At 40.4% G+C, this 11062-nt stretch overlaps 1 protein-coding gene across 1 annotated transcript; it reads left to right on the top strand.

The window, feature by feature from the left end:
• Window positions 1-5882: 5882 nt before the first annotated feature.
• LOC119734577 (melatonin receptor type 1A-like) lies at window positions 5883-7191 on the top strand. Its single transcript, XM_038208114.1, has one exon. It carries the CDS (start codon window positions 6202-6204, stop codon window positions 7189-7191), a length of 990 nt encoding a protein of 329 aa, XP_038064042.1. The 5' UTR covers window positions 5883-6201.
• Window positions 7192-11062: the final 3871 nt, after the last annotated feature.

Genomic DNA, 11062 nt, shown 5'->3' with positions numbered 1-11062 from the left:
ATTTACTGTTTGCCATTATTATTTTGATATATCTTTTGACTTTTGATCCAAACACTTTTCACCGAGAACCATCCTTAACCCTAACCCACCTCAATCCCCCAAAATGCTCCTGGCGGTTTGGAGGATTTTAGAGGATTGAGGATGAATGGTGTTGAAGCACAGGAGGATTGAGGAAGATTGAGGATGAATAGTGTTTGAAGAGGAGGAGGATTTTGGAGACTTGAAGATGAATGCATTTTTTGAGGCAGGACTGTCTGACAGTTTTGAAAGATTGAGGCACTGGGTGTCCTTCATTAGAACATAAGTGTAAAATTATTGAGGATGGTTCCTAGCAAAAAGGGCCTAGGGGGTTAGGGTTAATCTCAGAATCTCAGAAGTAAAGAAGTAACCATCCTTAATCTGAGAATGTTTTCTAATGACAAAAAAAAATCTTAATGATACAGGTTACCAACAAAAATCAAACATTTTTCAAAGCAGCTCCATAATGTTGGGCCCACGTGTTGAATTTGGAAAGGTATGGGAGGTGAAAACAGAAATAAATTGGACCAACAGTCAATTCTCCTTATGAATTCAACTTTTAACATTCAAAATATAACGATGGTTTTGGAACAGAAACAGTGCAAATTGAAGATAGTGTCAATGAAAATTAATTTGAAAACCAATTTGCACTTAATTTTTTACAAGTTGTCACTCGACCAAAGTAAAAAAATACTGATCTCACTCACATCAGCGAATGTTCTTATTCAAAATGGAGGACTCTGTTTGCTATGGAGTCTAAAGATGCGGCAGCATCATAAACCACAGACCAATTCAATAAAAAATATCAAATTCTTCAATTTGGATAATCGTACTTAAGACTAAACGGTACTAATAAATACCTAAGACAGTTTGACTATTTCTATTGGTTGAGAGACTGTGGGTGGTTCTAAACTGCTGATAAACACCGCTGCATTCTGCGCCACATCACATAATATGCGCCGCGTGCGCACAAATCTCCATTGTAGGAGGTATTTAGCACTACGCGCGAGGTACATACATGTACAACAGACATGGCGGGAGGGGTGCTCCAAAAAAACATGAAGTAAAATTGTTGAACAAAAATGTTGGAAATTTGCGAATTTGTGACTTGTCTTGTCTTTTTGGACAGAAAAGGTATTCATGATTGGGAATTTTAGCTCGGACCATTATCCGCATCCAAGCCCTTAGCCGGTTTTAAATGCACATATTTATTCCCTTTAATTTAAAGCAACTTAGTACATGTAGATGGGCATTACACAGATTTCTGTTGCCGCTTCAATTTGTTGAGAGTGCACGCTAGGAAACTTATTAAACTGGCGTACCGCGTTGCTATGGTATTTGGTGATGCGCATGTATCCTAGCTGTAAGTTGATGTACAGGAAACACAAACAGATGAAAATGTCCTTTGCGTGTCCACGTAAACGCAATCAAATGACATTTTGTACAAAAACAACAAACAATCGGGAAGGCTTTTATGATTGTAATATACATGTATCCATTGTTTTCATCAGTGCTGACACGGACTGCCACTATCAGATTGTATTTCGGAATTGGGTTGAAAAGAATTAAAAACTTGAGGCCAAATTATATTTCCTGTGAATACGTGTTGGAATATTCCCGACCATATCACTGATAAGAACCATATGCCAAGTCAATATGCCAAGCGACATCCACCATCGCCACGTTTCCAAATTAATCTTTACAGTGCCGTCGTCAGCTCTGTGCATTAGTGGGCACACTACGATAAAAAATACAAAAATACATATGTATGGCTTTTGCCGATGGGGCAAGGGGGGGGGGGGAGGGGGGGGAGCCCATTGCTTGCCGGGGGGGGGGGGGGGGGGGGGGGCATTGCTTGCCTGGGAGGGGGGGCATTGCTTGCCAGGGTGGCCCAGCCCCACCAGGCCCCCCTCCCCTTTCGCGACAGGCCTTAATCTTTGTAGTGATGAAATCTCACAGACAACATTGTGTTCAATGCTTTTGCATTTGTGACAAAGTGAGAGCTCATCACCAGAGAGCGATTCACCTTGACATTCTGGACATCAAATAAAAAGGCCCCTTGCATGTGATGTTTCAAATGCATTTTCGAATTACGGTTGCCACTTTTGGTTTAAATAACCAGTAAGCCGACTGTCAATGCCGCTACAACAAGATTGCCAGCAAGATGTGACTTCAGCAAAATCCAACATTTGGAGCTCAAGTAGTCAGTATATTTTAAATGGTGGGAACAAGTGTTTTTTAAAAAGTAATAACCAATTCTCAAATCAGACTGATTGATTTACTTGAAAGGAAAAAAAAGATGGATGTTAGAGTTACATGTATAGGACTGTTTGCATCAATTCATTTCAAGCATCTCCTTTCAGCCGCTTGCAGTGACTTGCAGCAGTGGCTCACTGGCTATGCACAAAGCACATGTAATTAGAACTGATATGAGTGACTATCTAAAGCCACTTAATCGTCCAAGCAGCAAAAATCTTTCATTATTACGTGGACATACCAAAGATTAACGTGGGCTTGGATATATGCAGCATTTATTCCAATACCACACATGAAATCTGAAGCTAATATTGACCGCAATGAATTTTTTTTTTATATAGATGCAATCAACATGATGGATGGGATGATGAGATGAATTCCATTAATTACGCATGGTAACTGCAAACAGATCGAGGCAGCCACTTTAGTTTATGAAATTCAGTTTCATACTAACAGGTCCTGGTTCTGTAAATTGAACCCTTGATCTCTAAGTACTATTGACACACACATTCATTTTACAATATGGATACGTATACCATAGGCTCCGTGCGTGGACAAGAGAGGGCGCTGTTTGACTACTTTCGTGCACATACTGCTTCGCGTACGAATGGTACGAAGTACACACGAGTCACGACTTATCTTATTCTGAATGTGCAAAAAGCTATACATGTAGTGTCTGCGCCTGTGCGTCAGGCATTGTTGGCGATGCGTTTGAATGCCTCTACAAGTGGTCTCCCCCAACTCTCCTTTTCTTACCGTTGAGGGGGTACTTGTGCACCGAGTCAATATATGGCCAAGTTCGGGCAAGGACCATTAGTCGACGAGTGGTTGATTTGTGACGTACCTTACGCCTGCGCACTGATAGCGACGTGCGAACGTCTCTAGTCAAAATGTCATCGCAAAACTTCTGGATCCTGGCTCTCTGCTAGCGTTATGAATGCGCGCGGCTATTTGTTACCAGCGAAGCAACCAACCCCAGTAGGCTGGTTCCAAATAGTCGACAAGCATAGTCAACCACCGTCGACTAGACAGAGTTCGGGCAAACGTTAGTTTACCATTGGTCAACTATAGTCCTTGCGCGAACTTGGCCTATACTGAAGTCATGACAGTAAATCAGGATCACAGAGGAAACTTTCACCCAATTGTAGTCTGTGACAGACCTGTGCACCCAGGACATACAAACAAATATTAGTCTGTTGGGGCTGGCAATGAGTGCTGCCCACTTAACAAGTGCAGGAACCTTGACAAATCTTATTTAAGTGTTTGTAATTGGGGACAAATGTTGACAGGTGCGGCAGGATTTCCTTTATAAAGTTCATCTCCCCATGTTATTTAAAAAAAAATGATTGCTTGCTTTTATACGCTCTAAATTCTGTTAAAAGTTCACAGTTATCAACATTTCAAGGCCTTTAAAGGTTCTTGATTTGAAGTGGTGCAAATGAAAGGTGCCAATTACGTTTCCTTAAAAACACTTTATTCTATGATTTTTATACTATTTTTGTTTTAAAAATATGCAGTAGACATATCAAATATGACAAAAATCAGTAAATCTGAAAATCAAAAAAAATCATTTCGATACTTTTTAAAAAAATTTCTGCACTGAACCTGCACTCAGTTTCGTCTCATTTTGCCAGACCGCCTCACAATTAAAATATTTGTAGTAATTTTTTGCAAAATGAGTGACCTTTCCCAAATTTTCATGCTGCAATTTTATCAGAGCTATTCCTCATTAATCATTCATAACTCCCTACAGCTGACGCTGTGATAACGTAATCACTGTGTGACGAGTCATTTATTCCAAAACCAAAAGACCATTTCAAATAAACTTTGTTGAAATTGTAACAGCTGTTGCAATTAAGAAAAGAAACTGCAATTAAAACTGTTAATTGGAAAACCTTTCAGTATAAGTGTTTTATTAAGAATTTTACTTTGTGGTAATAATAACTGGTATTTATAAAGCACCTTTGCCAAAGGATGCAAAAAGCTAATTATTACTAAATTAGAGAAACAAAAAAAAAAGTTAGCTATAAAGTACATGTTTCTTGCTAAGCAACTAAAAAAAAAACCAGTTGGTAAGTAACACAAGCACTGTAAATTACAGCATTTTAGATGGTAACATATTTTTTTCCTAATAAGCATTTTTAATTCCTAGCATGAAGTAGCTTCTGACTTTGAAAGTTAACAAAATCCTAAAGAAAACATTAAAAATATTGCATAATTAGACTACAGCTCTTACACGTAAATGCTTGCCGAATATTAGCAGATAACAGTGACGACTTCCAACCAATGAGAACGAAAATTCTTTTGTCGTTAAATTAAACTAATAAGATGGTCACAGGCTTGGAATGCCATACTACCAGACCAGGGGCATCAATCACTTCTCAAAAGTGGGGGGGGGGGGAACAAACCTTGATCAAAACTGATGCGAGTGCGAAGCCCTTACGATGTGGGGTTCGGGGCCCGCTTAAGGGCCCCGAAAAAAATTTGGATTCTGGATGCTCTGAGGCAATTTCTTACCACTTTCCTCCATGCTTTAACTAATATTTTCTTAGCAAAGGATAATTATTTGAACATCATTTTCGAGGTTAGAGTCATTGAATCAGCTACCGGTATTCTGAGCTATAGGCATGTGGTTAGGAGCCTGCTTAAGGGCCCCGAAAAAAAAAATGATTCTAGATGCTCTGTGGTGCGATCTGAGGCAATTTCTGACCACTTTAACCAATATTTTCTTTAAAAGATAATAATTTAAACATCATTTTCAAGGTTATCTCAGCTAAAGTGCATAGGGTTCAGGGCCCGCTTAGTAAGTGCCCCGAAAAGTTTTGGATTATAAATGCTCTGTGGTGCGATCTGAGGCAATGTCTGACCACTTTAACCAATATTTTCTTTAAAAGATAATAATTTAAACATCATTTTCAAGGTTTTCTCAGCTAAAGTGCATAGGGTTCGGGGCCCGCTTAGTAAGTGCCCCCGAAAAATTTTGGATTATAAATGCTCTGTGGTGCGATCTGAGGCAATTTTTGACCACGTTAACCAATATTTTTTAAGCAAAAGATACACTGTAGTATATAATAGGGCCCTGTAAATGATACTTCCATTGGCCATCTATTCTCAAGTGTTTCTATTTTAATGTTTGAAAATAAAAATTGTAACCGGTTATGCATAGAGCAAGGCGTTATGGTGAACACAGAATGCGAAACCGGGAGTTTTTAATGGACCACGTAGGAATCAGGCATGATTGATGATATGAAGACCATTCAGATGAAAACAGAACACTTAGTGGGTATTAAATTTGGGAGCGGAAGTTCACCGCCTCGCGCCGCTAAATCAAATTCGATCAGTTACGCTGCATTTATACAATCATTTGGAGTACCCTGAACATGTACGAAAGCGACAAACGGAGCACGGGCATGCAGATATGCTCAGTGGGCAGAGGCAGAAAACGTGACATGAAGCTGCTTGAGTAAGTTGTCAATCGCACCTTCATATTACTGTGACGGTGACTTCAGACGACCGTGGGAAAAAGCGTGAAAGAACACGGCTGCTTTTTGTTTGCTGTGGACTCGCACCTAATTTGTTATCACAACCAAATAACGAGGAGCTGGCATAGGCAGTCAATTTCACCGTTCAGACAAACGTAGCGCAGTCAATGTCAAGAGTGACGGTCTACTTTGTTCACTGCCAGAGTGACATTTAATCAATGTGCACTCTGAAATTTGTTGCATTTTACCACACTGCGTAAAACGCACAAGATGGACTGATGCCTAAACAGGCACGTATGCATTTGCTGTGTGCTGGCACTCCTGCTTCAGATTAAATGTGATGCTTCTAGGTACTTTGACGCATAACTGCCGGACGGTTTACAGTCTGATGGTAGAATAGAGAGCAATTCTGAACTGGTGCTAGAACAAACCTATTGAAGTGACTATGGGCGACTTCAATGACACCACTCCTTCCTTGCCACTGGATGATCACATCGAGACAGAAATCCCAGCACTGGTTGCCATGACAGTGTACCTGCTCTTCTTAGCAATCACAGGACTTGCAGGCAACCTCCTTGTCATCATCTCCGTTGCGATCTCGCCCCGGCTCCGGACCACCTCCTTTGCCTTCGTCTTCAATCTCAGTGTCGCCGACCTCATGGTGAACGTTCTCGTCATCCCACTCATCATCAAATCGTTCTTTGACTATGGATGGCCCCACAACCCTTTGGGCTGCCGTCTGGTCTTTTACATCCTCGCATTCGCAGTCGGGAATTCCCTCATCACTTTAACTGCCATCGCTGCAAGCCGGTACTGCTTTGTGTCGCGCCCTCGAAGGACCTACAACATCTTCTGTGGCTGGAAGGCCGTCATCTTGATCCTGATTTACAACTATCTGAGCGGAGTCACGTTCATCCTGATCACGGAGCTGGCCAACATCTGCACCATCCGCTACCTCCCGGACATCCGATTCTGCTACCTGGACAACGATCTGGCCACGTTCTGGTACATCAATGGAATCCTCTTCTATGGCGCCCTCACCTGTTTCCTCCTCATCCCGCTCCTGTACTGCCAGACATTTCGCACGGTGCGGCAGAGCAAGCATCGGGTCTGGGCAGCCCGCGTCGCTCAGCAGCCCACGGTGGCTCTCTATGGAGGCCGGCCGCCCGTGGTGCACCCAGCAGAGATCCGACTGACCAAGATGATGCTTCTCATCTTCATCCTCCTCCTCATCTGCTGGACGCCCATCTCTGTCCTTCACTTCTTCAAGCACCGGTTCAGCATCCCCAAATCCATCCATCGACTTTGCATCATGCTTGTCCTGACCAACTCATCCATCAACCCGTATGTCTACGCCTGGTTCAACAAGAACTTCCTGCATGCTTACAAGCGTATCCTGCACTTGGATCAGTGCACAAGAAGCCATAGTCAGTGAAATCAGTGAGATACTACTCTTGCTCTTGAAAATCAAGTTCCATTGCTTCCTGAGTTTGACCAAATTTAGGATCCAATTGGCAAGATACCCAACAAGAACTGGGGAAAAGACATTTAACATGAGCACTCATAAGTCGGAGGTCTTGGGTTCGAGTCACGCCTGTCCAGCCTGTTTTCCTCACCCGCCTTCTGACATAACTAAGAAATGGTACTTGTGGTACCAACACTGTATTTCTAACCTCCAGTTTTAATCTAAAATTAAACTTTCAAAGACAAAATGTGATTTTCAGTACGTGTGAACACACATAAAATGTATTTGTAAAAATAATAAGAACACAGGGAGTGAAATATTAGAACATTCAAAGTTTGCTTTTTTTAAAGCTCATGAAGACAAATGACAGACATTATAGACTGATTTAATAAGTGGTTGAGTATTGATGCTGATTTCTATGAACTGTACTGATCAATGAGAAAAGCTTTGCAACCATTGAAATATTAAAACCAGGTGGTTTCCATAGCTCTTGTAGACAGCAGTTTGTAACATATAAACCCCAAACGAGTGACAAGACACAAAATACTGTAATGTGGTTAAAAAAAAATAAAATTCTTTCCATCCTCAAAACGTGTTGTACATTTGAAACCGCATGCATGCTACAACTAGGGTATAAGCACTGTCCATATATCGATATTACTCGATATTATTTTGATAACGATATCAGGGACAGCAATTTTTTAATCATATATCGAAATATCGAAAATTCTGATATTGAGATATGATATCGAAAATATCGAAATGTGTCAGATTATGTCAAAATAAATCTCCTGTTTGTCCTTTACTCTGTGTTGAATGTTTGCTGTATAATGAAATAAAACTCGGCGGCAACTTGTGCTTGTGACTGAAAATAAAAACAACAGGAAATGCCAAGCAGCAAAGGCTATGTGCTCTGCCTCTGCGTTCGCTGGAATTCGCGGTCTCCCTAATGAAAAACCTCAAAAGAAACCGCCCGTTCTGGACAAAGTCTCAGTGCTGAGATTTGTTTTAAAAGCTTCAGCAATATGCTGTGGAGAAAGCCATTGGAAAAATTAGGGCTTCAGATTTGTTTTGTTTTGTTTTTGCTTGAAGAAGTTCCGTTTTCTGTAATTTTTCCACATTTCCTTTAACTTTTACATGGGATAATTGAAAAATCAAATTCTCGAGATTGGATTTCCGATATATCAATTATTAAAAAATTTGATATCGACGGTGCTTAAACTAGGGTGAAACCAAAAAATGTGCTTCAGCCTAAAGATAAATTTCCATCTGAAGAAAATAAAGATAGAAAACAAAAATAACCTTCAATTTTAACTCCAAACAAGAATTAAAAAAACCCAACAAAATCTACTCAATATTTTTTTAAAATCAAATAGAGGGAAGCTGACTCGGCGCATACATAAAATATTTATAAAGTTGAACAAAGAAATTGACTGGAGCAGGTTTAGAACCTCCGACCTCTGGGTAACCAGACGTTCAAAAATTTCCCGTAATCAAACAATTTTTAATTTCAGGGCTTTTCTGACATGTTTGACGTTTGATTTTCTCAAAAACCTGCTGCCGTGCACTTGTGTTTTAGTGTACTATTTGTTTCTGTACGCAACTTGACAACGAAGTTGTTGAAAGTTTCATTCAATTTGAAATATTAACATTCCAGCTTTCTACCGTATGCAGCGTAATACCTAAAATGATAATTTGTTAAATTTCTTTAATAGTTACTTTGCAATCAGTCAACCAATTTTGCTAAATTATCATTAAATGAAGTATTGCTATGCTTTCAGGGCATACACTTTTTTTAGGGGGGGTTAAAGAGAAATTAGCATAAGGACAATTTTGGGGTGTGCATTGTTTTTGGGGTTTTTTTTGGCAAGCTATAATTCCATCAAGTTTTAAAGCTTTGTGTAGATACTGCAAGATTTTAACATTCTACTCATGACCTATAAATGCACTATTTTGCAAAAACGCTTGAAGCAGATCAATAAAGATTGGTTTTAACTAGTATCCAAAGAAGTGCTGAAATTGTTCACCCAATCACCGCCCAAATTTCTGTGATGCACAGTCAGAAAATACTCAGCACGTAATTGTCCAACACACGCACACACACACACAAGTGTGTATTTGCCTGCAATCGGGACCCCCTATTGTCCCTCTTTTGGTTGTACTCTCACTTTTTAGGAAGACCTCCCATATGTTTTGTACACATCGCCAAATTGGGGACCTCCGGGAATTGGGGACCTCCGGGAATTAGGGACCATTTTGTCCTAGATTGTTCAACGTCCACTATTGAATGCAGAAACAAACTCATACACACCATGATTGGCATTCGCGCATACTCCAAAACTTGGTTTCTTGCACTAAAGGGCAGGACAACTCGTCAAAGCGTATACATGTAGCAACAAATCAAATTTAAGAAGCATGAAGTGAGGCAACTATTCTCGTCTTTGTGGCCAGGTCTCCACTTAACTATCCGGAAAATAAAAGAAACAAAAAAGGGACGCCCTGTGGATGAAACCACGCCAAACTGTTGTAAAGCTGTCAGATTCAGGAACGGATCCCGGGAAACTTTGTGTGAAGTGTAGGAGGGGAATTCAGTCTTGTACCAAAAACAGTGAGGCTACTTCAGTTGTGTGATGTTACAAAACGTCTTCCGACTTTATTACAACTGTGCCACAATTACAATGTACATCTTCTCTCTTCCATCGCCAAAAACCAACTCCCTTCCAAAATTCTTTTAAATCACAGAAAACAAATTTCTTTCCCAAAATATTATTATCGAAGTACTTTAGCGTACGCATGCGTGCACGCGCATGCACTTATGTAACGCAGCTGTTCACGTGCACACCTGTTTTTGTGCTCACTGTTCACGTGCCATGCATAATTATAATTACTTTCCACGTCACTACACTGTCTCTTTCCCAGTGCACATGTCACTCTATTAACATCACGACAACGACCCACTTCTTACCCTACTCCCCCACCCCCTGGATACTTTCTTTTAGTAAACAGTTGATGTATGACCAGTAACTGCGTGATTACCTGACTATTAGGGTTTATCTTTATAAACCATCCGTGCTTTCATGGTTCAAATTAGAATCAAATTTCCATTGAGCCTGGTATAGCTAATGATTGGAGAAAACAAAGTACATGTACCCTATTGGAAATACTGTATAAGACAGGCATAACATGTAGGTTGTCATTTAATCAAGTTTAATACGGGGGGAAATGATACCAGTATCAACCTAGAGCATTAATACATCACTTTATCATCACGAAGGAACGGGGCAGGGGAAATTTGTCAAGATTAGTTTGGACTGGAAAGTCAAAGGCTTCTCACTTGTTACTCATTAAACGTTGAGAGTTAACAAAACGGGGAGTGTTCCAGTTGCACAGCATATCATGCCACTTCTCTCTCTAAAACCCAGTAAACTTGCACCAGCAATTCCACAGTTGGTTGGTAACAGTATATCCCTGCTTCCGACATGGGAATGTTACTGTTTGCAGTTCACGGTCTGCTGAGACACGAGCAGATACATAATTAAGTTTTCAAGCACTTAATTTGGATTTGGGTGGATTCTTCTTGAGTTTTGGGGGTTTTTTTGGGGGGGGGAAGCAACACGCTTCTATATTTGACTAGACTATAAGGATTGTGAGCGGATAGACAAGTGTGATCAGTGTTCTGACAGCAAGCCCATGATAAGCATCTTTCTGTGGTGAAGAAAGACACAAAAGAACAAGATAATAACACTCACACCAAATTACAGTGTTCGTTGAGATTTCAACTGTGTTGTCATCAGTGCATCATAGCATTTGAGAAGTGCTTAATGGCATTTTCTGAGCAGGA

Source organism: Patiria miniata, unplaced genomic scaffold (genome assembly GCF_015706575.1).
Source record: "Patiria miniata isolate m_02_andy unplaced genomic scaffold, ASM1570657v1 HiC_scaffold_27, whole genome shotgun sequence".
In the NCBI taxonomy this organism is placed as follows: domain Eukaryota; kingdom Metazoa; phylum Echinodermata; class Asteroidea; order Valvatida; family Asterinidae; genus Patiria; species Patiria miniata.
This window is presented reverse-complemented; position numbering and strand designations above follow the sequence as displayed.

Bases quoted from the DNA above. Each gene is read 5' to 3' on its own strand.
- LOC119734577 (XM_038208114.1), top strand. From the start codon at position 6,202: ATGGGCGACTTCAATGACACCACTCCTTCCTTGCCACTGGATGATCAC.